This window comes from Neospora caninum, chromosome X (genome assembly GCF_000208865.1).
Source record: "Neospora caninum Liverpool complete genome, chromosome X".
NCBI classification, from domain to species: Eukaryota; Apicomplexa; class Conoidasida; order Eucoccidiorida; family Sarcocystidae; genus Neospora; species Neospora caninum.
In genome coordinates, this window is record NC_018396.1 from 176778 (window position 1) to 202988 (window position 26211).

At 53.2% G+C, this 26211-nt stretch overlaps 5 protein-coding genes across 5 annotated transcripts; 4 read left to right on the plus strand and 1 right to left on the minus strand.

The window, feature by feature from the left end:
* Window positions 1-449: 449 nt before the first annotated feature.
* On the plus strand, window positions 450-2619 carry NCLIV_045010 (hypothetical protein; the record flags this gene model as incomplete). The annotated part of the gene is made up of 3 exons (XM_003884049.1): window positions 450-463; window positions 1722-1969; window positions 2264-2619. 3 exons carry the CDS (start codon window positions 450-452, stop codon window positions 2617-2619), a joined length of 618 nt encoding a protein of 205 aa, XP_003884098.1.
* A 1570-nt stretch (window positions 2620-4189) lies between these two features.
* On the minus strand, window positions 4190-13767 carry NCLIV_045020 (conserved hypothetical protein; the record flags this gene model as incomplete). The annotated part of the gene is made up of 12 exons (XM_003884050.1): window positions 4190-4729; window positions 5005-5074; window positions 5895-6235; window positions 6724-6844; window positions 7114-7751; window positions 8128-8222; window positions 10064-10349; window positions 10758-10885; window positions 11164-11215; window positions 11679-12173; window positions 12650-12847; window positions 13363-13767. The coding sequence occupies 12 exons, from the start codon at window positions 13765-13767 to the stop codon at window positions 4190-4192; spliced, it is 3369 nt and encodes a 1122-aa protein (XP_003884099.1).
* Window positions 13768-15807: 2040 nt separating this feature from the next.
* On the plus strand, window positions 15808-16314 carry NCLIV_045030 (conserved hypothetical protein; the record flags this gene model as incomplete). Its single annotated transcript, XM_003884051.1, has 1 exon — window positions 15808-16314. One exon carries the CDS (start codon window positions 15808-15810, stop codon window positions 16312-16314), a length of 507 nt encoding a protein of 168 aa, XP_003884100.1.
* Window positions 16315-17619: 1305 nt separating this feature from the next.
* NCLIV_045040 (conserved hypothetical protein) lies at window positions 17620-19845 on the plus strand (the record flags this gene model as incomplete). The annotated part of the gene is made up of 5 exons (XM_003884052.1): window positions 17620-18060; window positions 18248-18340; window positions 18658-18807; window positions 18938-19148; window positions 19289-19845. The coding sequence occupies 5 exons, from the start codon at window positions 17620-17622 to the stop codon at window positions 19843-19845; spliced, it is 1452 nt and encodes a 483-aa protein (XP_003884101.1).
* A 1908-nt stretch (window positions 19846-21753) lies between these two features.
* Window positions 21754-25099, plus strand: NCLIV_045050 (putative tubulin-tyrosine ligase family protein; the record flags this gene model as incomplete). Its single annotated transcript, XM_003884053.1, has 6 exons — window positions 21754-21823; window positions 22471-22658; window positions 23365-23509; window positions 23701-23848; window positions 24234-24402; window positions 25004-25099. 6 exons carry the CDS (start codon window positions 21754-21756, stop codon window positions 25097-25099), a joined length of 816 nt encoding a protein of 271 aa, XP_003884102.1.
* Between the last annotated feature and the right edge of the window lie 1112 nt (window positions 25100-26211).

The window sequence follows — 26211 nt, forward strand, 5'->3', positions numbered from 1 at the left end:
TACGGCAAGAACTTCTTCGGTGTAGATCCTAGGTGCCTGAAGCACTTCTGGAAAAAGTCGGGAAGAACGGCAAGTCCCTGGCACAATCGAGACAGCCCTCCTGTGTGTCGCGAAATGCTCTGCGCATGCGTTTTTCACTCCGTGCCACAGCGAGGAAGAACCGTGGGGTTCGTTGCATCCTGTCTCGATGAGACCACGCATGCAGGGTTTTCTGATCCTATTGCGGCTCGTCTGAAGATGACAGCGCCACAACAGGGACGCCGATCGGCTTATATTCCGGGGCCGCGGGCGCCAGAGCGCCGAATTTTTCCGAGAGGGGAGGACGACCCACTGTGAGGAAAGAAACCCCGCGAGACTCGCGGTTACTTCTCTCTTCCCTGAGTTTTTTATCCAGTGAAAAGAAGGCGGATTCTCTTCTCTTGTTGCGGTAGCTCTTCCGGACCGTCAAAATGGGAGCCTACAAGTGAGTGGCATCACGCGTTGTTCGCCCTTCCCTGCGTTTGACAGCAGAATTCACCAGCAACAGCGAACCCCTCTTTGTGGGGACAGAAGGCGCTGGCAATTCGCTAGGATTCACAGCCTTCGCGATCGTTTTTTGGAGAAAGGGGTCTGAACTGTTTTTTTCCCGTCGTTTTTCTCCGTCTCCGTGGACCCAGAACGCGTGTGCTGTCTGGAGACTGCCTCCGCCCGTCGGGTTCCGGACCCAAGCGTTTGCATTTCTAGGGCTGCGCCGCAGTCGTGTACACCTCACAGTTCGCGTGAAACAGCAAGGATCCTTGAACCGATATGTGGCGAGTGTGTCTGCCATCCTCGAAAAAGGTGCCTGTCTCTCCCAGAGGTCCGTGCTTCTTTGTGGAGCGACCTCTGGCGGATTTCTGGAACTGGCGAATGAGGGGGACCGATCGCAAAAAAGGCGTTCGCCCCATACGCTGCGCCGGGCGGGCGAACAGTGTACAGACGGCTCAACACGCTTGCTGACTATTTCAGTCTTGGCTTTCGGGATTTCCTTCGTCCTAGTTCTGTCTGCGCGGTTCTCGGTTCTGGGCGGTGAAGCTGGCCACGGGTCGCTAGTTGCATGCTGCCGACGCGTACCGTCGCTGGCATGCCGCGGTCGGCGTTTTCTCCTCGAGTTTGTTCTGTGATGGAACTGTCTCACTATTTACGTCCAGCAGTGATGCATTCTTTCAGGGTGCCTGCGGGTCTCGTGGGCGCTTATCGGTGTGAGAGTTGTCTGCGTTATAGCTCGGAATTATGTCCAGGCAACGTCCAACCGCAACGGCTGTTCGTGCCAGTTTACCGGCGTATCGCGCCGTTATGCCGTTGCCTCTCTACCGTTTTCGCGTTCTGCGAACGGTGTTAACGTGGCCGGGAAGCAGACTCGTTCGCGGTACTGGGGCGAAGTCGTGCCGTGGGTGTGCGATGATTTCGGGGGAATTTTGCCTGCTCGGTTCCTGACGTGGTGATGGGCCGCTCTCACACAGTCTGTGGACGCGAGGAGGTGGCGCTGTGGCGCTTGATGTCTTGCTTCATTGTGCAGTCTGCGTTCCGTTCAATTCACTCGGCAGACGTTGGCCGAACAACCCGTCTCCGTGGGAGTAGATTCTTTGCCGGTCGGTTTTCCCGTTCAAGTCCAGGTGTTCACATCCGCGTTTTTATCTCCCCCCAGTATGTGTGTCGGCCAAAGGTCTGTTTTCCGCGTCCGGTCTCGTTTTTCTCTTCAGGTACCTCGAGGAACTCTGGAAGAAGAAGCAGTCTGACGTGCTGCGCTTCCTTCTTCGTGTGCGCACGTGGGAGTACAGACAGCTTCCCGCTGTCCACAGATGCACGCAGAGCACTCGCCCCGACAAGGCGCGTCGTCTTGGCTACAAGAAGAAACAGGGCTTCGTGATCTACCGTGTCCGCGTGAGAAGAGGAGACAGAAAGAAGCAAGTTCACAAGGGCATTGTGTACGGAAAGCCGAAAAACCAGGGTAAGCACGGCAGACACACACAATTCTCCGCCTTTTTCACGTGGTCTGGACGTGATGGGTGAGCTTTACGTACGCGTGTGCGTGTTCGTCGGCGCGTCCGAACCGTACCGCGCTCCCGTCCCCTCAAAATGTGGACGCCTTTACCTATCTGTGTGCCCCTACGCCCCCGCTGCATATATATGCTACGTGGACTATATGTGTAGATATCCTCTGTGTATATACAGAAGCCGCATGTGTGTCTGAGTCGACCGCAGTGTTCCTTCACGGGGTTTTGCGTCTCGTTTGCGTGTTCAGGTGTTCGTAAGCAGAAGTCATCTCGCAACTTGCGCGCCGTGGCGGAGGAGAAGGTTGGCCGAAAGATCTGCGGAGGTCTGCGCGTGCTGAACAGCTACTGGGTGGGCCAGGATGCCGTGTACAAGTACTACGAAGTGATTTTGGTGGACCCGGCGCACAACGCGATCCGCAACGATCCACGCATCAACTGGCTCTGCAAACCCGTGATGAAGCACAGAGAGTGCAGAGGCCTCACCTCTGCGGGCAAGAAGTACCGCGGCCTGAGAACCAAGGGCAGCGGCGCCGCTCGTCTGCGCCCGTCCCGCCGCGCCTGCTGGAAGAAGAGACAGGCGCTCCGCCTCCGCAGATACCGATAAGCGCGCCGCGCGAGTTGGGGGCAGAGAGCGCGCGAAGGAAGCGACGTGGAGCCGGGAGGGAAGAGGCGGACGGCGCACCGGGGCCTCCCCTCTCTGTTCTTGGGCGCTTTTTTGTGTATTTGAGAGATCTGCAAAACACACTCGCAAGAAGAAACGCACGGCTCGTCGCGACGCTGCGACTTCTCGTCTCCATCTTTTAGCCGTGCAACGCACGCAGGAGCGAAGCGGGAGGGAGCGACGGCTGCTGCTCTCTGGTTCGCGGTGCCTGGCGCTTTCGAGGAGGGTTTCGCGCTCTCGGCGAGACGCGACTGACGCGGAACGCGACACTCAAGTCGAGGCGAAGACCAAAGGGAGTCAAAGATGCAGACGGGGGAGAACTGCATGCATCCAGTCAAGAAGAGGACAGGAGACGCGCTTATATGCATGTGTATATACAGCGTGTGTCAGCCTTTTCGTTGGTGACACGTCATCGTTATTCTGATTTCTCTCGCTGAGAAAGACGGAACTCTAAAGTGTTTGCGTGGAGGAGTCGCAGCAGGGCTGATCCCCTACTTTTTGTCCGAGGAAAACCGGCGGAAGCCGCCGCGCGGCCGCAAAAAAACCCCTTGGCGAACGCCATCCGAGATTCTCAGCATCGTGGCGCCTCTCCACTGACACGCCACGGAACGGTCGAATCCAATTTCCAGGTGCTCATAAATCTTGCCTCGCTTCGCACGAGGTATCTCGAAGATTTCCCCCAAGCTTATTTAGAGATGTGAACCCTTCAAAAAAACACTTTAGAGAGGGATAAACCGTGCCGGAAGAGGGAGGCACTCTTCCAGCGCCCAGCGATTTCACAATCCTCAAGATGGCGCGTAGCCTAGATAGGATGGAAGCGTATTTGCGTTGTACGCCAGCTGCAGGGACAGATTCGAAAACCGTTGTTGATTTGCCCCCGACGCGCCAGACAACACTAGCTCACAAATCAAATCGACACGGTGTTGAAGGGAAAGAAGCATGGGCAGATGGAGTCGAGTGTGTCTCGGTACTGCAAGCACGCGTTGCGTTCACGCATTTCTTGAAATTCTTTCTTGTACGGCTTGTGGGGCCTCATACTGGAGCCTCTCGCGATCTACCGACGGACGAATCCGTCTGTGTAGTCCCCTGTGCAAAAGTCCAAGAGCCGAGACACTCCGAGTGCTTCTCCCTAAGGGCAACGGCAAGCGTTTCGCGCCTTTCTGGCTGAAAGCCGAGGCTCGCAGAGGAACGCCTGTCCCCAAAAAGAAACATTTAAAACGATAAACGGCGCGAGACGGGTTTTTGCTTGCGTCTCGGCGTCGGAGCGAGGAATCCGGTTAGACTTCCTGCGTTCGTTAAGGGGAAAACCTAAACCCGTTTCTTTCCCGCGTCAAGGTTTTGACAAGAGAGGCGCGTTTCTCAAACACACAGACGTATTATTGCAATGCAAAAAACGAAACGGTGTTGTTTGCACGAAGCAAAAAGTGCCACATTCCTTTCCTTTCGCAAGGACACAACCCTGTTCTTTGTCCTGTGCTCCCTCGCTGCCTGCGAGTAACCAGGAGAGTCGCTTCTACGTCTCCCTGATGTCGGCGCCGAGAACCACCCAGACCGGCGAGGCACTCTCGTCTTCCTCCCTGTCTCTTCCTCGGCCTTCGTCTCTCGGCCGCCGCACGACAAGGAGCTCGTGGCGACCAGGGCCGAGTTCTCTTTTCTTCCTTTTTTCTGGAAATCCACTGACCTTCCGCGACTCTTCCCTCGCCTTCCCTTGGGCCGGTCCACTTCGTGCCAACGTTTTGAGGCTTCGCTGGCGCATGTACTTCCGCCCCACCAGGCTCTGCGTCTGAACCTCGCCTTCTTCCTCGCTGCTGCTCGATGCGCCCTCGTTCACCTCTTCCGTCTCTTCCTCCTCGGCTCCGGCGCCTCCGTCCCTTCCGGCGCTTTGGCCTGCCTCTGTCTCCCTCCCACCTCGTGGGCTTTCGTCTCTCTCGCCCTCTTCTTCGCCGTCGAGCAACCCGCGCAGCACCGAGCGAACCAGAGCCTGCGCTCCGCTGTCGGTAGCCGCAAAAAAGGGACTGATCCCTCGCTCGCTGACGCAGCTAAAACGGGCCCCCTGAAAAAAAAACACCTGCCGAACAGACTCGGAGATCTCCATCTCGAGCACAGAACGCGCAAACACCTTCAAAATCGATGTATATATATATATATATATACATATATACATATATATGTATATCTGTATATGTATATCTGTATATATATATATATGTATATATGTATATATGTATATATCTGTATATGTATATTTATGTCGTATTTGCCAAGCGAAGAGTGGGTTTGAGCGTCTCGACGTGTTCGTTCACAGATCTCTCCGACTTTTCGACTTACCACTGCGTCTTTGAGTTCGACGACGAGGTGCGTCCCGTGCGCGTCTGCGAGGACCAGCCGAAAGTCGTACCTGGAAGGAAAACAGGGACGTGTTCACCGGTCGACGGAGAGTGACGAGAGCCAACAGGGGCGCTCCGTTCCTACAGAGGAACGGGAAAAAGTAAATACGCTTAAAACCCCCTTTCTCCTTCCTCTCCATGCTGCTTCACTGAAAAGAGATCGAGGAACAGAAAGCCTCGGACAAAAACTGACAAAGAGAGACAGACGAAAGCCGCTGGAGATGCCACGGGCTAAAACGAGGAACGGACCACGTGGGAAACGCCATCCAAGGAAGGTTCACAAAGACACACAGCAAAACGCACAAAACCCCAAACAGTTTCCGTCCTTCTCTACGGTCGCACTTCTACTGAATAAAACGCTTCTATCTATCTATCTATCTATATACATAAATTAGTATAAATACATCTATATAAATATAGATATGGATCTTCTGACACATAGATGTATGCACATACATGCAGGTTGGAAATTCCAGGACTGCTTTCTTCCTGGCTGACAGGTCTCAGTGTGTCCGTTCACTTGCCGTTTTTTGCGCGTGCGCTCGACATCTCCTTAAACTGAACGGGCTCTCTTCCGAGCTCGCTCGAAACTGAGACGCTCTGTCTCCTCACGTTCTCGTCACCAGGTAACAGCGTCTGCGCTTCTGCCCCTATTGGCGCTCTCGTCCCCTCGGAATCCGTACGTACAGAGCCACCGCCTTCCCTCTTCAGACTGTCAAGAACGTCGCGTGCCGCGCCGCCCCTCCACTGGAGAGCGGTCCGTGGCCAAGCTGGCCTGATCGACTTGTGCACGCGCAAAAACGTCTGCGCTGTCTTCTCTCACGCGCTTACATGACAACGAGCATTGCGGCGTCTCCGTGTCGGCACGTCGGGCACCAGAGCAAGGCGGACGGGTCGTTTCCGTTTTTGCACTCTGCTCGAAGCGCCTTCTTCCCTCGGTTTTTCTTCCTGGAAGCGGGCCGGGAGCTGCTCGCGTCTCCGTCGAGCTCCGGAGCATCCAGGCGCCGCGACGTGCGGCAAAGGAGGCACTGAATCTCGAGCCACGCCTGGGGATTCTGCAAATCCACGTCGACGCCCTCACCTCTCCGGGGCTCCACACCCAGGACATGCATTTCCCTCAAAAGAAACGGACCCGACCGCATGCGACGAGGCGGAGCCGACGCCGATGTGCGCTGAGAGGCAGCAATAACGATACACACACACATATGCAAAGACATAATTGTTATACATAGATATGTGTATCTATGTGTAGGCGTGTACACGAGTGCGCCTGAGGATATGCACGGAATCAGAGAGAGACTGACGCAAGGAACCATGGGTTAGCTGACATCCATGTGGATACTCCACTGGTGCGGCCGTTTCCGTAATGAGGGACAGAGGAAAGAGACGGTTCAGCAGATTTGGAGTGTCTCTTTTACCGAACCTGTGCATTCGCGGCCAAATGTCAAACATGCGCGTTTTAGGTTTATCCACTCTGCCCGTGGCCTCGGCAGGCGGGGTCACCGCCAGGGAGAACAAAGGGAGACACAGAGAGCAGTCGAAGACGGAGGCGGGAGAAGGAAAGGATGAGCCAGGAACAGCGAGCGGCGGCGCGACGAAACCGAAGTGCGAGCACAACATGGAAGTGAACAGCGAGAAAAGACGCGCGAGGCTCTCTTACGCGCGAAAAGGCAAGAAGGGGATCGAGGTGTTTGTACACTGAGACCGACTGGTGACTGTCGAGCAGTTCTTTGGGAACGTAGAACTCGAAGCGGGCCGGCAGTGCTCCGAGAGGGAGGCGGCTGAACGAAGCATGCACACGCTCGAGGCGACGCAAAAAGAGTTGCGAGAAACACAAAGCGAGACCGGAAAAGGAGGGTCAGAGCGGAGGGAAGGCGCGCGTTCGCCGTCTCACGGGAAAAGCAAGAAAAAGCGGCAGGAAAACGTGGCATGTTGGAAGACGGCGAGGGAGGCGAACCACAGTCTAAGCCGTAAACCGGGCTGCGCATTTCTTGTGTGTTTCGAATGTCTTCGCTTCCCTCCCGGCCGCGTTCCTGTGTCTCCGCTTTACCTCTCCTCTGTCTGGGCTTCGGCTAGCCCAGGCTCCTCAACTCTCTCCTCGACTGTCTCGACAGCTGCCGGTTGCGCAGTCGCCACTTCCTCGGATTCTGGAGCGGGGCGTTCTTCCCCGAGTTCTCCTCCTCCGTGTCCTGGTGGGATGTCTGTGCTTTCCCCACTGGACACGGTTTCTCTGTTCTCTTCTTCCTCGCCGACGATCGTCTGGAGCGCGGTGTCGAGCGCGTGCTGGGCATGCACGGCGTCGCGCGCAAAGTGTGGGAGGCGCGTGATGCGCGCCAAATCGCTGCGGCTCGGCTGCACGCAGAAATAGATGCGCCCAAAGAGTACGTCGTGCAGCCGGAACGAGGACCACTTGAAGTTTCGGAGGCGCAGCCACTGCCCCTCTTGAATCGGCGTCTCGGAGACAAACAGCTGCTCGGCGCTGGCCGAGGAAAGATTCACGACGGCGACGTGGCCACCCGGCAGAGAGCCGTCTTCGATCAACAAAAGATACGCCGAGAGCTCCGAGTCGAACTGCCGAAGTTCGGAACAGGACGAGTCGCCCCGCAGCCAAGAAAAGTCGGAAATGAGCGCGTCAGGCTCCCCGAGATCCAACAGCCGGCAACACGACGTCATGCTGCTCTTCACCACCTGCAAGAACAGCCCGGGGGAGAGTAGCGAAAGGGAGAGTCGCGAAGGCGAGTGCAGAAAGGCAGAGAAGAAAGCTGGGAACGGAAAGAGGAAGAAATGGGGGAACGGGACAGGCAAGAGACGGTTTGGACATTTGAAGGCCGTGTCGTCTTCTCGCAGCTGCGTGTGGAGGCAGAGAGGACGGTAGTTGTGCAGGGTGGACGGCGGCAAAAGAAGGAAAACGGGAGACGAACGATTCGCAGAGAAGGACGGCAGCGCAGACCCAACAAAGAGGCTGAATCGGTAGCAGAGAGCGCACAGCCGACAGCGAGAAGTGCAGAGACGCACCGGAGTCGCAGACAGCGCAGAGAAAGGATGGCCGCGGAGAGAGCCTTACCCGAACAATGAGATCTCCGTACACCTCTCGCATCATCGGCCCACCATTGCACCGCTGAAGCGCAGCGAGAGGCTTGTAGTACTGCGTCGTAAAGACTGCCAGAAACATCGAGAGACAACAGTTCGGACATGCACGTCTCAGCCGCATTCAAGACGTGCACATGCATATTTGTGTGCGTCGAAGCACGGGGCTCAACAGAAAGGGGGGACGGACACGGTGAAAGAGGCAGCTGGAGAGACAGTGGAATTCGTCTCCGTGAACACGCAGATATGGGAGTGTGTACAAAGAGGAAACGAAGCGACGGGGCCGAACAGACAGAAATGTAAGAGGAAGGGTCAGAAAAGCGCCGTGACATGGGACAGAAAGTGGGGGAGCGCGAGGAAGCACGAAAGTCGGAAAGATAAAACAGAGTCTGAGCTGCACACGACGGGCAGTGGAGAGCACAGATGCAGCGCGTGCAGCGCGTGCGAAACGCGAGAAGACTCGATAAACCGCGGAAAGCGTGACACAAAACGTGCTTCAGATGAAACAAAGCGGAAGACGCTCCGTCGTACGGTGGTTGTCCTGGAGAAGCTGCTGAGCGTAGTAACGCAAAGCTCGGATGCGAGACACGTCGTCTTCGGAAAAACGGGTTGTCGCTTCTGCTCTGCCGACAACTAAACCGTTATCTGCAAGGAAAACGTGGAAGCAAACAGACCCGAGGAAGAAACAAGTGGCAAGACACGTAAGTCGAGAAGACTCACTTCCCTCCTGCCTCTGTCTGGACGTTTCCGTCAAGCGCCGGCGACGCAAGTTGAGAAGTGAGAAGAATAAAACCGAGGAAACCAGAAAACTCGGAAACGCAGACCGGGAAGGAAAAGGCGAGACAGGGACCGGCTGCGCGTAGCAAGGTGAGAAGAGAGGGCCTTGGAAACGCCGGAGGTAGACCGCAGGACTGAAGAAACGAGAAACAGAGCGGGACGAACCTCTACGGAGACCGGAGGAAACGGAGCGGAGACGGAAGAAAAAACGGAAAACGGTGACGAGACGGAGGCGAGACACAGGGGACGATGAGGCATGGCTCTTCAAAGGGCTGAGTGGATGAGTGTCACCACCGTGCTCGTGTCTTCTCTATGGGGAAGGTTTCGGGGTTTCCTTCTTTTGGCTTCTTCGAACATCCATATTAAAGTTGTACTAAGTACCGAAATATTTTAGTTATCCACACGTTTGAGGAACGCAACTTGCCTGCAGTGGGATCTCCCTCTACTCCCTCGATGGGCCACACACGCGCCGAGGTGACGCCGACGATGCTGCTCAAGTTCACGTAGTTTCTGTCGTGTTCGAATTTCATGCCGACCTTGGACACAACATCAGATTGGGCGACTGGCAAGCAAAGGGGTCAAACAAGTCAACGAGAGAACACGCAGACAACGCCACGAAAGCGAACGCGAAAACCCCTCAAGACTCTCGACAGAAAAGACGAGGCACTGGAAGGGCCCTGAGGCGAAGAGAGACAGGCGCGGAGAGGCGAGAAGACGCTTTCCCTGTGTTGCTTGAGAGCCCGCTGGTGTGGCGGCCGACCCGCCGAGGCAAAAACGACGAACGGGGACGGTCACGACGGCCAGGCAGAACACGAGAGCGCAGAGACAAAGGGAACGAAAAGGCAACAAACGACGAGCCGGCACGGTGCGTGAACCTCTACGGGGACGACGACGCAGGCCGGGAAAAATCAGACCTCGTCGTCGCCGTCGTAGGTGACAGGAGCACTCCGCAACCAGCAAAAGACAGAGTCGAGAGGAAAAGCGATCGTGAAGAGGAGGGTGCGGATGCCCCGCCCAACGCTGACGACGGCCGAAAACGGGGAGAGAGTACAGCGAAGGAAGGCGAAGAAGGGGCAGAGAGGAATAGAGGCAAAAAGAAACAGAGAGGACGATAGATAGGAAGAACCAGAGCGGACCGAGAAAAGGGAGACTCACATTGGTTCGGTGGACCCGGACAATATCGCCGCACGACATGCAGGGGATGTCTGCAGGACAGCCTTTCGTCTTCAGCTTCAGTCGCGACAAAACCGAATCGTAGGGACAGGCAGAAAGACAAAAAAGAGATCCCATGACAACGTCAGACACGCCGGGACGTGCTCCATCGATGCAAGGCGCAGCGGGAGCATTTGGAATTGAGGGAGGACGAACCACTGTCGGTAGACGAGAGGCAATTCGAGCAAAAAAGGAGATGCGCGAGTCCGTCTTAAAAAGAGACAGGAACGAGATAAACGCGAAAACCAACACTTCACGGTGGTTGTCCTAGACTTCTTCTTTCCCCCCCTGGCGATGCGCGGGGTGTCGACCGCTTTCACAGCGCCTCTTGCGACTTCTCATCCCCCTGGATGTTGGTCCTTCCTGCTTGTCCTTCCGGGTCATCCCCTCATTCTGGTTTCGTTCCCTGAGTTCTCCCGACGGTTCCTCGTCTCTGGAGTTCGCGGCGCTTCTCGCCTTAAAGGGCGCGTCGAGGCACCGCCGCCGAGACTCCCCGGCGCACGTGCAGCTTCATCTTTTCTCGACAGATTCGGCTCTGAGCCTCTGACAGCCTTCGTGCGGTTTGTGTGACTGCCCTCGTTCTCTTCGCGTGGTCTTTCTTCGCGACGGAGGACTTACCGCGAGACTGAACTCCTCTGAGGAGCCTCCGGGCGCCGTGTCTCTGCCGACGTCGAACTTGACGGTCTCGTCGAAGATCGCGACATTCATGAGGAAGATAGAGGGCGTCGTCTGGCTTTTGCCGCCAGCTGCATGCAGAGTTGGAACAGAGGGGCATTCGCGTCGAAATCAAAAGACAACACCAGGAACGGCAGGACTGTCTTCACGCGAGAGAGAACGGGCCCTCTGCAGGGACATCCGCGAGCCGTCTCGAGAAGCCCCTGGCCACAAGGAGAAACGGCAAACACGGCAGGCTCGGAAAACGAAGCCAAGGAGCAAGCCGCGAGGGTAGACTTTCAGAAAGCGAGGGCACTCAACAGTAGGCGAGCACGGGACAAGTGTCCTGTCTTGCGTGGGAGTGACTTACGTTGAGGCATCAGCGCTTTGCCAACCTCCCAAACGATTCCGTACAGATTCGTCTGCGTGCGCGAGCAGGCATAAACCAGAGATGACATGCAGAAACAGGGAACTGTAGAGGCGATGGGGACACACCAGCAACCTAATGACGAGATGACACTGCAGAACGGTTACAAAACTCCTCTGTTCCGTCCTTCAAAGGGCGAGAGTCACGATCGACGGGATTACAGGGCGTTTTATGCGCCACTCCGCTCGCACGTATGAATACTTATCTATGTATCTGTGTATATACACCTCTTCGTCAAACGATCTACGCGCGTGAACAGTTGGATCGAAGGGAATGGTGACAGAGAGGCAGGCGCGGTAGATACGGCGCCACGATAGGGTGGGGGAGATGGGTATGCGTGGCTGTTTCCTTTCCTTTTCTTGCTCCGATTGGGGCCGTTTCCATCATTTCGGAGCTAGTCGTGGCGCCTGTAGAGAAGCCCCGTGTGCTCGGTCCCGCGTTGCGGCAAAAGCGCTCACCCCCCGATTCGCTTGCAGACTGGCGAGATCGGTGTAGACATAGTCGCTCTCTGTTGCGCCCTCTCGTCCTGAGGCTCGCGCGCTCGAGGCCTGAGCAGCTGTTCGTCGTGCTTCGCGCGGTCTCTCGCCTTCTCCGGCACCGGTCTCGCGCTCGGAAGGCACAGCCGAGGACGAGCGTCCCGCGGTCTTTGAGTCTCGAGAAGGGCTGGTCGTGCGAGGAGCGCGGCGAGAGGATGGAGACCCGGGAGTCGACGCTGGCCCCTCCTGGTTCTCGTCTACACAAGACGACGACGCACAGCCCTGAAGAGATCTTTTGAGTTCATCCGACCGCTTCAGGACGCGACTAGCAAAGATCGACCGGAGCGTCTGGGCGTTGCGGGCGACAAGCCAGTCCGGCAGAGGCAGTGAAGAGGGAAAGGCGGAGCAGGTGACAAGCTCGGGAGCACTGAGGCTGAAGGCGGGGAGCGCAGGAGCTGACTGGGGTTGAATTGTGATCTGCGAGGGCAGGCAGTTGGAGATGGCGTGGCTGAACGTGAGAGGCGTCATCATGCTCGTCAACACACCACGCACAACGAAACGCGACCAAAACGCTTATCCAGGCATGCACGTTCGCCTCGCCACTTTCCTGACTCCCACGAAGAGTCCCGCTGTGCGCAGGTGCCTCAGTGAGCCAGAATCGCCGACTCGCTCCAGGGCGGCATCCGAAAACAGAGGAACAGATATACTTATGTGCACTGGCGGGGTATGTAAATACGGGGAAATCGATACAAGTGGCGGCGCATACATTTTACCTGCATGGATAAATGCAGGCGACACCACACAGGAAAAGTCTCCCGCGTCCGGTTGCTCCGATATCACATGCATTTCTCTTTCTCTATCCCAGGCAACGAGGAACGAAAAAAACACAAAGAAGCGAAAAAACACGCTGGCGAAGCGAAATAACTGACAAGCACAAATGACCTTCGGCGTACCTTGGCATCATCATAGACATCGGCCAGAGTGAGGTAGTGCGTGGTGCAGACCCGAAGCAACGGATCAGAGGCTCCATCGCCTCCTGGCTGGCCCGTCCGGAGTTGATTGAGACACTCCGCAGCCCAGGAGTAGAGGTCCTCTCTTCTCCCGGGACGAAAGAAAGGTCGGCATCGAAGGCCTTCCAATACTAAAGTGTCCTGCGCACATGGGGAAAAAACAGTGTAAAGGGGCAGAAGGGAAAAGACAGCAATCAGAGAGAAACGAGAGAAACGAAGGAAAGAGCAAAGTGGAGACAAACGGGGAGAAGAAAGGGAGCGCGAGGAAAGGAAGAGATCGACGAACGGGAGAGGGGGAGGAATGCTACGGAAGGCAGACGGAATGTTTGATACACGGTGTAATGCCGGTAAAGCAAATATCCAGGAAGCATCCAGTGCTATATAATGTATTTTTAGCAACTCTGGATCCTGCTCGCCTCAGTCCTCATGCAAGTAACTTCTACGAGCCGCAGTGCATAACGTGGGCAGAGGTAGATGTTGACTCGAGCAGCATCTACAGGATACAAGGCGTACAAAGTATATCAACGCATATGCACATAAGGAGAGATGCGCCTGCAGGTACATACGCTGTCACGGACGCAGCCGTGAGACAAGACAGAAACGGTTATGTAGTGTGGGAAGAAAGCAGACGAAACTGACGAAGCATCCAGACGCACCTCGACTGAAGCGATTCCGTTCAGAACCAGGGAAGCAAACTTGCCCTTGAAAATGACAAGAACTGCTTCAGCGTCTCTGACAGGGCACACGCCACTTTGTGGTGTGTCAGTCAGTGTCCGCGGTTCTTTTTCTCTGTCTTGGGCATCCTCGTCGACCTTGCCCACCTCATCCACCTGGTGTGCACCCTCTGTTCGCTTGTCCTTTAGCACCTTCACGACGGCGAAGGCGAGAGGGCAGTCTAGATTCTGGAGAGGATTGCAACGATGTTTTCTCCCGAGACACAGAGCAAGTTGGCAGTGTTTCCTGCATACGCATGTGTGGAGGTCCTGAGAAGTGATTCCAGTGCCCTCCTCTGCAATATGGGCCTGAGAAGAGATGAGGGGAAGGGGTGAGGGAGCCGTCATTCTCGGAAAAGAAAAGGACGGGAAAGCAGAAGCCGGAAATGCCGCGCAGTTCATGTCTAGCCATGGCGACAGAGTTCCCCGATCTCCAGCTCCTCCACAATAAGGGGGATGTTGACCCCCCAGCGCGGTAATAGCGGAAATACCGGAACTGGACAGGTTCATGGAAGCCCGGTTTCCGTCCATCCTAGGACTCCGGCTGGCTGAAGACGCAGCTGCAGCCTGGGCAAGGCGCCTCGATTCAGGAGGGGAGGACAGCGTTGGGTGGCCTCTTGGGTGATAGGCAGACCGCAACTGCAGTATTGAGTCGGAGCAACTGTCCTGTACTTTTGAAGCGTGGCTGATGCCGCTTTCAGCCCCAATGGAGGTGAGTGCCGTCCCTTAGATCTCGCATTCGATTCGATCTCCCAGCACCTCCGTGTGCGGACTGTAAAAGCCTCCTTCCTCAGGCAGAATGGCTCTGCTCCTCTGAGAACCAATAGGATGTGCTGCCTGGTGACGCTGGCGGCACTCGCCTGGACTATGCGGAGGCACTCTTGAGTCGCCTGTATAGTGGGCGCTGTGACGTCTCCGCCGTCACTACGCTTCCGTTTCTGTGCAGGGTCTATGGTCACCTCTAATCGCGGGCGCTTCTCCACGCTGCTCGCAATTCTCGATAGTTGGGATGGAGCGGAGTCATTCGCATAGGTATGAGCAGCAACGGAACGAAGCTATCGGGGTTCTCATCAGATCGTTTCATCGGTGTTGCCACCGGCGCTGCCCTGCTGGCGCGTACCGTCCTTCTGGGGTCTCCGGGTTTGTGCTAGCCTCCCATTATCGATGTCGGTGGATTTTCTCCAGGTTAAAGAGGATCGCATAGTTGGGGTGGAGCTTTTGGAGCCAGTTGAAGATCGTTCGCTAATTTCTTTTCCTTTTTCTGAGGGTTTGAACCGAAGACCGAGGGGCCTTCTCCGTTGCAAGTCGAACGCGTGACGTGAAGAGAGGGCCCCCCCCAAAGATGCAGTGGAGGGCGAGAGGAAAAAGAAGTTACTTTGCTCCCAATAGTCAAGTAGGCATTTTGGAAATGAAAGATCGTAGCGGAGGGTTGGTTCCTAACGCTTGCTTTATCGTATATCCGCTGGCTGCACGCAAGATGTGCAACCCGACGAAAAGGAATCGGATTTTGTCGCACGGGTCACCTGCATGAAGAAGGAAAACTTTAGAATCAAACAGCAAGCATCTTACTATCTCTTCAACAAGACAACGCAAGACAAGTTCAGGACCGTTTCCCCCGCTTCCTTGATACTGAAATTCACACCAAAAAAGTGGAGACCAGTACAACTTTTCGACGTCGGCCAACCATGCAGCCCTCCAAGTACACTTTGCCAGCCGGTAGTCTCACGGGGTCTCGCAAGTCCTGAATGCTGGTAGCAATGCTGGTTGCCTTTGGTACGTCAAAAAGAGTGGTAAGACGTTACAGTAAACAGCGTGTTGTTGATTTTCGTGGTCACCAGAGGAGCGGCACACGGCGTCCCAGACTCTTCTTTCAGGTAGACTGCATGGAAAACCTACATGTTTGTTGTCATTTAGCCGCAAAATGGGGCTCGTGGCACCGCCAAGGTTCCGGAAGTCCCAACCAGGATGAGTTACGATTCCTCTGCTCTGCCTCTGCTGCGTCCGCTCCCCTGATGAAGAAGGACCACAGCAGAAAACGTTTTCGAATCTTGTAGCTATTGAGAGAATCGTATCTGTTTACATGTCCTAGACACCTGCCTCCGACTCGTCGTGAGGTGTGCACCCGCACATAATTTGTAGCCCGCTACGACCTGGAAGGTGTCGCTCGTCAGGCGAGGAACAGCCTCTGCAAAAATCGACTCAGCTTCTCCCTGATGAGAGTTCGGTGGGGTTGCACTCCACGGATGTTAGAAAACCCAGCCATGAGATGTACGTACACCATAAATTAGCCGCCCTCGAAGTGGGGAACCAGCCCGGCAGAGGTAGCTTTTGTATATCTGGGTAGCCTGCAGGACCAACGTTTCTGTGAAACCAGCACTCCAGGCAACCATGGATATTCCAACTTTTCTTCCCCTATTAGCGAAAGGGCGGAAACTTGTGGAAGACTTCCACTGGGACAGGCGGGAAGCAGATCTTCGGCAAGCAATTACTACGATTGCGAACAGGCTCGGGGAGCTGCATAGAGAAGACGCCCAGCTTCGACAGAAGAAATTCATCAACGAAGAGAGGCGCAAACGACGAATGCTCGTTACAGATTCGTCCTTCCCGTGCTCTCTGAAAGAGGGAACACCTGAAGCAGTCCTAGACCAAGGCGCTTCCCACGGCGTAAAGCCCCTGCCTAGCAATCGGTCATACTGCCCGTCCACGTTGTCCCGCGGTTCTTTTGACGCGCCTGAATCGGCATCTCGGAGCAGTCGATCTCGCGTAACCAACTTCTGTGAGCCGCCTGCTAGTCTGGCCAGTAGGAGCTCGCTTAGGTACGCGTCGGATAAGGCGAGTATGATCACAAAACCCAAACGACTTCGCTTGTGTCAGGTCGAGTCGAAGTCACTGTAATAAGCCGGAACAAAACCGAAGGAAGAGAACGCTGGTACCACAGCGTAAGCGCGTGCATCGCCTGGCCCCTACCGTGGTTACGTGATTCTATCTCTATAGCGCACCGCCCTGGTCGTTGTGTATCCCGTCCATCCGCGTCCTGGTACGAGCCAGAGGAACGGCCCAGGTGAGTTCTTCATCTCACGTAGCCATCTCTATCTGCCTTCACATTATTTTTGCCAGTGAACTGCAACTTGTCGACGAGATAAGTGGCAGGGTGAAGGAGTACCCGATGTACAATGATGCCGAAATAGGTAGATCCCATGGTGCACGAGAGATATTGTGATGATGTTGAAGAGCTTGTCCTTTCCAGGACTGGCCAACATCGGAGAGGAAATGGACAAAGAAATGGCTGCTGTTCCTAAAAGCTGCCGTGATGATGACGACGTAATGACGACCTCTGAAATACTAGAACTGTGAGCTAAAATCGCTTTGTCTTCCCGAACACACCTGACTAACATTTGATTCAGTGGAAACAAAACGGTTGAATCATACCTTGCACGAACAGTCACTTTAGCTGGCAGGGTCCTCGAGCGAGATCAGGCTTCAAGGATAGAACAGTTCCGGAGAAAGTTCTGTGTCCCTTGACAGCTCCTGGAGGCGTGTCAGGAAAGTCATTGCTCATGGCCATTAGGTGAACTGGGAGGTTTTCTAGCATAGGATGTATGAGGTGGTTTTATCCGCTTGTCAGGAAACTTGCTTTGTAGTTACCACACGAAATGCACAATAATTCAGCTAAGAATGACAATTGCCGCTGAGCTCTCCATAACTTGAATATGTCACTTTCATTGTGGCGGAAGTAATTATATTACTGTACTGTACTGTGACTCGATGAGACATATAGCCTGGAGGTCAGTTGCTGAGGCGTAAGGGAACACATGATATGCTGGCCGCGTCCACCGACGAGAACGACAAGCCATAAACGCACCACTCTATATCATCAATAGATCCTATACTGAGTTCTCCAGTTCCACGAGTTTACCTTGGTTCTCCTCTTCCGGCAGGCCGATTTAGTGGCCATACTGTCTAAGTTTTGTGTTCGTTGCGCAGGAGTACCGCCGACAGCTAGCCCGTTCGTGTTCGGCGGGCGTAGGTGGACGGCGAGCAAGGACATCAACACGCTAGCTCCTCAGTTCTTACTGCCGTCGTTCACTTCCGGAGATCCCTTTCGCGTACATTGAGATTGTCGTAATCCACGTAAAAAGTCATACGACCTCGAAAAGTATCCATCGAGCTTCAATCCAGAAGCGCTAAAGTTTCGACAGCATGTTCTTCGCTCTACAGCTTGTGGCCTTGTTGATAGGAGGGACGCTGCTCGAATCCGATCATGCAGCAGCGGAGGAACACAATCAATTGATAAATAGTTCCTTGGGTCTTTTAAAGACGCCAGAGAATGCGGTGTCGTCTCTGCCGAAGCCACCAGCTATTTCAAACAATACCGGTAGCATCCAAGATGCGGCTTCCTCCAGTAGAGATGAGATTGTCCCCTTGCAGCCGACTGCTTTCTTCCACCAGATGAACGCCAAAGCGACTAGGGATCTAGGGAAAAAGCCCCTCTTCAGAAAGGTAGAGGAACCCGTTCATCTGGTTCCCATATATTCGTCCTTGCTGGGTGACAAGTACATATCGCCTTTCGAACCGCCAATTCCGGTTCATCTTCCCTTCTCAGGCATCGTTGTGCCAGGTATCGCACATCTTACTCCTAAAGTGAGTGCCACTGCACATTGGGAACGCAGCCCTTACATTGGCACAGCTTTATCTTGGTGAACCACCTCAGGGAAGATGCAACAGCTTGTTTCGTCACAGGCAGAACGGCACGCGCATATCATGTGAATAAAGGGTTGCGTACCATTACCGATATAGTGTTTTAACTCTTTGTTGTCTGTCTCTGCAGGGGACGCGCCCCGCGTCTGTGTATCCGGCATCTAAATCCGGTCCTCCGCTCAATGGACGGCGTCTAGAAGTCAAGAACCGATTAAAAAGGAAGGTAAGACAGCCCATATGGTCGCCTCCAGAATGAGCTGAGCCGCCACCAGATAAGACGAGAAGAGGTCGGAGGTAACATAAATTTTGTATGTGCCTTATTCCCTGCCATTCATGATGCAGAAAGTGTACTGGCCAGCAACGTTTACGGAGAAAACAATTCCAGACCTTCGTCAAAACGAGCTGCCGGAGATGAATATTGTCGGAAGTGCGGAAGGCGCTCCGTTAGGTCACTTGCTGCAACCTGCGGTTGTATCTGCTCCGAGTACCCTAGTAATTTCGTCCAAGGGAGAGCCGCCAGTGGTGCCCCTCCTTTACGAGGGTGCATGGGACAAAGACATTACACCAGGAGCACACCAAATATACACGAGCAAATACTACGATTTTGAAGCGGGAGAATATCGACCAAGTCCTCGGATGGCTCATGCCAGGAGACTAAGCGAGAGCGAGCCGCTCGCCAGCCCACAAACCGTAAGCAGGCTGAGGCGATGTGCAGTATCTCGGGTCGATTGCCCGTACGTGCCAAAGTTTACTTTACAGCCACGAGTAATCAGCATTGCCAGGTGCTAGCCGCGCGGTCGTAGTTGTCTTATGTCCACAGACTGTGCCTACAAGAATACTTATCAAGGACAGATACACTGCTAACATCAATCCCTGGTCCGTTCGAGCAAGAGCACAGCCGCCGATGATATTCTACTACCCTCAGACTGCAACGCATATCGTGGAGGAGCTCGAGGAGGATCAAGGCATCGAACGAATTTACGCGAAGGACTTGCCTGCAGTACCGCCTCCGCCTCCTTGCGTCGGCCTCGGTGAGGAAATAGCTCAGCACTTCACGGGGTGTTACGTATGGAAGAGCACACATCATTACCCCGGTTCACGTTTTCATCTTTAACAATAGCTGTACTTGCGAAGATTTAGTGCCAACGGTTTGTTGTTATGTGTCGAGCAGGGTGCTACCGGCGTCTTGGTCTGAAGAAGAAGCCGACTCTGTTTGCCCCACCTGATCCTGTAGTCGTTGTAGAAGTGACCGAAGAGAAAAAGAAGGCAGAACCGAAGGAAAAGAAAGTCAAAATATCCGCACCGCCAGAGATTCGATATATTCCTCTCTCGAAGGAATACATACCGCTCCTAGCCTGGCCAGTGACTCATCCACACCCGGCTGGCTCAAAGCATGGCGCGCATGGATTGGGAGGAATATCCTCTCATCCTCCGCAGATGGTGGGTCACGGTGACTATTTTTACGCGCAGCATCATACTGGGTTTGGTGGCGGATATACCGAAGAGCCATTTAATGCATCGCATGTGGCGGGTACGGGGACACCCATGTCAGCGGCACGTGAGTCTCCAGCTACCACGGAGTATGCACAGTCCTTGGGTAGTAGCCGGTCGCAATCAGAAGCATCTATTCCCAGTCACATTGATCAAGAGGCGTATGCAGTGCCCGACAGCATGGGTTCAAGTATGATTCTTCCTTACACGGCAGCCGGTGAGGGAGCCACACTTTAGTGGCCACGTGTGGGAAGCCGTAATAATCCCTGAAGCTTGAGGGCTGGCTGTAAGTGCCAATGCTTCGTCTCGAATCAACTGTTGCCCCCTCGTTGCTCCTATCCGTTCAATGTTTCACTGACCTTTTTAGTAAAATCCTTACGTGCATGCCATGAACGATGAGCCTCGGAAACCGGAATATGTCGGATCCGGCTTCCAATTTCCCTTTCTTAACACAATACAGAGTGCCGACTGGGCTGCCGGCACAATTCCGCTTTTTCTGGTACACAGCCTTCAAAATAAAGGCGTCTCTTAAAATTCTGAAAAGTACACGTTTGCTTACGATCCTGCGCAGTCCCCAGCGCGACGCCACCATAAAAGCGAGCTGACACCCGTGTTTGGTTCAGGCGTTATACTCTCGACGCACTACCACATAAAACAGTAACTGAGAGTGTTCTTTCTACTGAATCTCTGATTATATTCTCCAAAAACCTCCTGTGTGGACGGCTACTGCGTCGCCTTTCGTCTCCTAAGGTGATTTTGTCGAGAGTGGCACGTGCTCGAACGGTTGACATCTGATGTCAGCCATTATGTAAAAGAGGACACTACGTGAGCAAACTGAAAGTCGTGACACGAGAATAATGGAGAACAATCCAAAACGCAATATGTTTTGCGTGTCCCTGTTTTGACAGTGTAACAAGGTACCGTTTCCGAGAGACTATCGAAGAGCACGACTTCGGAAGTGAGAAGTTCCTGCTGTGTCCAAAGCCTGAAAATACGACCGGCTGTTGTAGGGCGCTACATGGCATCAGAAAAAAGAGGAACTAGGGGTTGGCGACTTTTATTTTTTGTTTGTCACAACAGTGTTTTATGAAAACGAGCTGGAAATGGTTTTCCTACAGTGAGTTGACATGGTACGATTCTAACTATTTGCATCATACCACTGCATAACTTTGGTGCTGCCTTTTACCAGTATTGTGTCCTCCCGGAATGCACACTCCCCGTGGTCGTCGGTGGGGGGGTGCTGCATTCTTTCAACAAACTCAGCCGCTTGAGAGTTTCACTCTCGTTTTCCACAGAACCAACACCTCACTGGCCTGATGCCCCTACATGACATATAACAGCTGCTCCGGGTTTCCAGGAGAGCTTCCAATCGCTTCTTATCCAGTTCACACCCCGCAGGGTTCGCGGTTTCCACCTAACTGGACAGTGTGTTATATGCCACGGTACTGGATGAGGACACTGTTTGTAGAGTGTTTCCAATGTTTTTTTCTGTAGAATGAGACTGTTAGCTTGTGGTCGCTTCTACATGGTGATCAAGAAAAGCTGCACGCATGCTTCTGAGCAACGGGGCGAGACGAGGATTCAATGTCGCAAACGCTGAAGTTTTATCCAGCATCGAAACGGCCACTGCTTTTTTGATCTGATTAGTTAAATTCTCCAAGGTCCACTGCGTGGTCCAAGAGCAACTCTCTTCAAAACTGTTAGGCTGGAAAAGCATTTGAAAGACACCGAGACCACTGTGGGATTTGCGAATATCATGTTCACGCCAACTATGCGGATAAGGCTTTAAGGACTTAGTGGCCTGTCAGGAATAACCAGACAAGGCTAAAAAATGCAATCACGATAATCTTGTACGCTCTACGAGCAACGAACCAGCCCGTGTCACAAGCGAGAGTGAAGGCAGCCACTCTTTCTCTCCAGTTCGTTTCTGCTGCCCTGCAAGAAGCTTACATGAGCTCCCTAGCTCCAGAAAGTCGTAAACCACAGCACCAGGGCTTGATGTCAATCCCTACGACCCATAAGAGGATTAGATCCGTTTTGCTTTCCTTCGGAGAGTAGTGGTTTTGATCTTACGGAATACTTAGGAGAGCCAGCTAGGCAGACACTCCGAACGAGCATTTCCTGGTTCCAAACGCGTTCGTCAAGATGCAGAAGCCACTGCTCCCCCCCGGAACGGGCAAGGAGGCCTTCGAGTTCGGTCCAACTCTGGGAACAGGTACGCGCCGTTCAAAGATTGTGCCTCTGGTAACATGGAAGAATCGCGCGCGTTTCCCGCCAGATTACCCTTTTGAGGTGGAATTGCCTTGCCAGGAGCACGGGACGGTTTTTTTCGGTAGTCGATAAAGGCAGGAGAAGCATACCACTGGTGAACACAGCTTCTTTAGAATTCCTATCAATCTGGGGCTGCTACACAGTGGACAGTGACACTGAATAGCCACCAAATGACGGCTCATCCCAATGCCAAGTTGAACATCTGAGCATCGTTGTCGTCTTTGACGGACGTGAAACTGTACGTAAATGTACACGAGAAAACGGCCCGCGCCTTTGCGCATCGCCAAGCAGAACAAACAGAAGCTTACTCCGGTTTTTTCGGTTTAGAGCGTTTTGCCCCTAGACGCACAGATGTGTCGTTACTATCCCGTGGCTGTGCATACCTATATGTTACAAGGTGCGCACCACCTCGGCCATCCAGGTCGACATACAATGTGTGTCGACATACAGATGCAGACATGGCTTTGGCGGCAGACGGGGAGAGATGACTCAAATAGCCCGCTGTCTGTAGAACTCTAGCAGTCTCTTCACGCCCACACAGATACTGATATCTACTCGTGCGTGTGCACATGGTGGATACATGCTTGTCAGGCTCCTTCGGGAGAGTAAAGTCTGCCAAATATTTGAAGTCGATGTCGACAAACGTGGACGACCCGACACAGGTTCCTCCACGAGTCGCTGTAAAGCTTCTAAAGAAGGCGGCCATTATTAAACTGAAGCACGTTGATCATATCATCAATGAGAAGAAGATTTTGCTTGCCTTAGATCACCCCCTCACGGTGCGTTGTGTCACTTGACATTTTGCAGTGATCCCAACGGTCTACGAAGGTTAATTCGCCGCAGCACGGTCAAACTTCTGTTAGTGGCGGCTGCACTGTGGGGGCTTCTTTGTCATGGAATTCCTAGGCTGGTCAATTTGCAAGTGTTCGGTATTCTCGTTGGAGAAAGACACATACAAAGCCTTTGCATGTGCTTGTCCTATGCCAGGTGCGATGTTTCGGCAGCTTCCAAGACAGTCGATATCTCTACCTGGTCATGGAGCTTGTGCCAGGTTAGAAACAGTGGCACGTCGGCTGCATGTGTACAGCATAGCAGCGAACGCTATTAACGCCTGAAAAGGCGGATTACTCTTTCTCTATTTAAACCGTTCCATTACGCTCAGCTACTGATTATTGCTAGGTCTGTGCTGCAGGTGGAGAGTTTTTCACTCATTTGAGGAAAGCGAAACGGTTTGACAACGACACAGCGAGATTTTATGCTGCCCAAATCGTCGATATATTCGACTACCTGCATAGTCAAAACATCATCTACAGGTGAGCGAAATGCGTGTTTTCATTTTCCTGGCGATTAAAATTCGCTGTACAGTTGGTCGCTTGTTCCACCACGCGCGTGTCCCAGAGGCGGTTGCTCCTGCAACGCTAAGATTTTCTCCATCCAGGCACATGCATGGCAAACACACTTACGGTGTTCAACTAACCTCCGCAGAGATCTCAAGCCGGAGAACATGCTTTGGACAAGGACGGCTACATAAAATTGACAGATTTTGGTTTCGCAAAGATTGTTGAGTTTCGAACCGACACGCTCTGTGGTACACCCGAGTATATTGCTCCGGAGGTGCTGTTGAATAAAGGTGAGACCCGCAATTGCTCGTGCCAAAGGTACTCGCCTTATTTCAAGCAGCAATCGGGCTTCACTTAACACGTTAAATGGGTCCGCAAGTCTCCTACAGAGCATTTTGTTCTCATTCGCGATCAAGTGAAGCTTGCCTCGCGTGCATACCTCAGTCATATCGACAAAGGCGTTAATTCTGATATATTTCAGGACACGGAAAACCAGTCGACTGGTGGACGCTGGGAATTCTGATCTATGAGATGATGGTGGGTTATCCTCCCTTCCTCGATGATGATCCACTTGGAATTTACCAAAAAATATTGGCAGGGAAGTTTGTATTTCCGAAGTTTTTCGACAAGTAAGCCTGTTTCCCATTACTGGTCTAGCGACAGGGGCAATGGAAAAGAAAGCACCCGTCCCAGGCAATGAATCAAAACAACACGAGAGCTTATCAGGTGGCAGTGTTTCACGATGTCGTCACAGCGGAATTGTTTGCACGGACACCCAGCGGCCACAGTACTCGCGTGGGGAAAACGGCTGACGATTTCAGGATTTTATAAGGATGGGAGTGACGCCATACTTTTGGTGTCTAACGAGAAACAAGCTGTCTTTTCCTCGAAGTTATATGAAGCACTGACCGCACACTCAGGCAACACAGACAACCAGCCTGCCGATATGCTCTTTAAAGGCCGGTCTTCCGGTAGCCAAAACAGGAACTTCTCCGAACGTTTCGCCCTGCACAGAGATGCCAAAGTTTTAGTGAAGAAGCTACTCCAGGCTGATTTGTCGAAGAGATGGGGAAACCTGAAGAACGGAGTCAGAGATATCAAGGAGTGCAAGTGGTTTTGCACCGTCGTGTTCGAGGACTTGAGAGCCAAGAAGGTCGTCGCGCGCTATAAACCCACGATTAAGGTACGGCATATATACCTGTATGTTCATGCTAAGGCTCCAAGCGGACATGGAGGTGCTGATACAATCCGTGGATTAGAATTCCCAATCTTATCTGACAGGGGTGGTGGTGTACGGTAATCATATAGAACTTGGTTGTCTGTATCTCATAAATGGAGTGTGAATTAAAATACACAAGATTACGGAAGAGGCGCCGGCTTTGTACGGAGGGTATGGTAACTTCTTTGTACCAATCTATATTGGGGGTTCGGAGGTCGTTGTTCCCTATCTACCATTTAAAATCGTGTAAATAGATTCAACAGAACTACAATGTTCACGCTCACACCTGTGTATATGCATATATATGCCAACATGTACAAATGTGCATGTAGCTGTTTGCACTTGGCATGAAGCCATTTTTTGCTTCTTTTGTGAACACAAATTATGTTTACTGCCGATGCTGGTGGTAGGGGGGCCGGAAATGACGTCGCCAATCTGCATCCTACGGATGCATGTTCATATTTCTTCAGGTGATGCTGTACGTGCTTGCGCGCGTACGTCCACATTGCTATACTGCTTCGCAGTTGAGTACTATCCCAGTCGGCTCTGTTGTTTCTGTGGCCAGGGCATGGATGATCTCTCCAACTTCGAGGCCTATCCAGACGAAAAGGACGATGCTGTACCCGTGGACCCGATGAAAGATCCGTTCACCACGTGGTGAGCGGGGGTAGAGAGAGAAGGCCCTCATAAGCTTTTCTGATAATCCCTCGACTTTTTTGGTTACAAAGAACTGGAATTCGGGACCCTAACTGCTAGTCTGTCCTCTTGCCAAGTTGAAGTCCTTAGAAAAGGATGACATTGCTCGGCGTGAGGGAGGAGTGTGCTTCCAGGAAACTTTCAGGAAAATGACTCGTTCTCGCATTCAGTATGAAAAAGACGTAGTTGCCAGTAGGAATTAAGTCGGTCACACTTTCCTCACGTTGGCCACCCATCAAAGACGTCGGCAAAAACGCCTGAACCAACCGCTTTTCTTTTTAACAATGGCACCAGGATTGTTGACGTGATTGAACCGACACAGACAGAACATTCCTTTCCCTTGAGGGCCACCCGTGTGCACACAGCGCCGTGGGCTTTTCTAGGGGCCACATACGATCTGTCCCAAAGCCTGCGGCTCTGCTTTCTTATTTCCGGGGTACACTGATTCAACTGTGGCAACACTACGGGGCTCGAGCCACCTGGGTATGTGGGGGCTACAGCCCAAGGAAAGAATCCCTCCTTTAGTAGTTTCTTCCGTTCGTGAATTATGTTTTCTGAAAGAACGACTTCCAGACAAGGACCTGAATATCCAGCTTTTCAAAACGGTATGCAGGCGCATGTGATGAGAGTCACCCGTGACTTGATTCTTTCTGTGGCAATGGCACTCTGCGGCGCGTCCCCTCGTAAAGCGAAAACGAGTGTCTTACTGTTTGTCGCGCACTGGTCCACGATGTTTTGTGGCCCCTCAGTGCGCCCAGTTTGGTTTTCTCTGTCAGCAGTTCAGCACACGGCTAACAACTGCAAGTAGTCAGAAATCCTGCCCCACAGAGGCAATAGTCTCCTGAAGCAACTTACACCACTCATGATGTTGCTTACTAGCACGCACATCTCGAAACGCGCTTCCCCTTATCTCCCACTCGCGCATACACCAGGCTGGCGTCTAAATATATCTGATGTGTGTAGTACTAATGCTTTCGCAAGCTTCGCTCCCCCAGAACCGTACGTTGTTGGCACTCATTCCTATCGGAACTGACGAAATCTGGTTTCCCCTGTGGCTACCCAAAACAGCGACGCCGT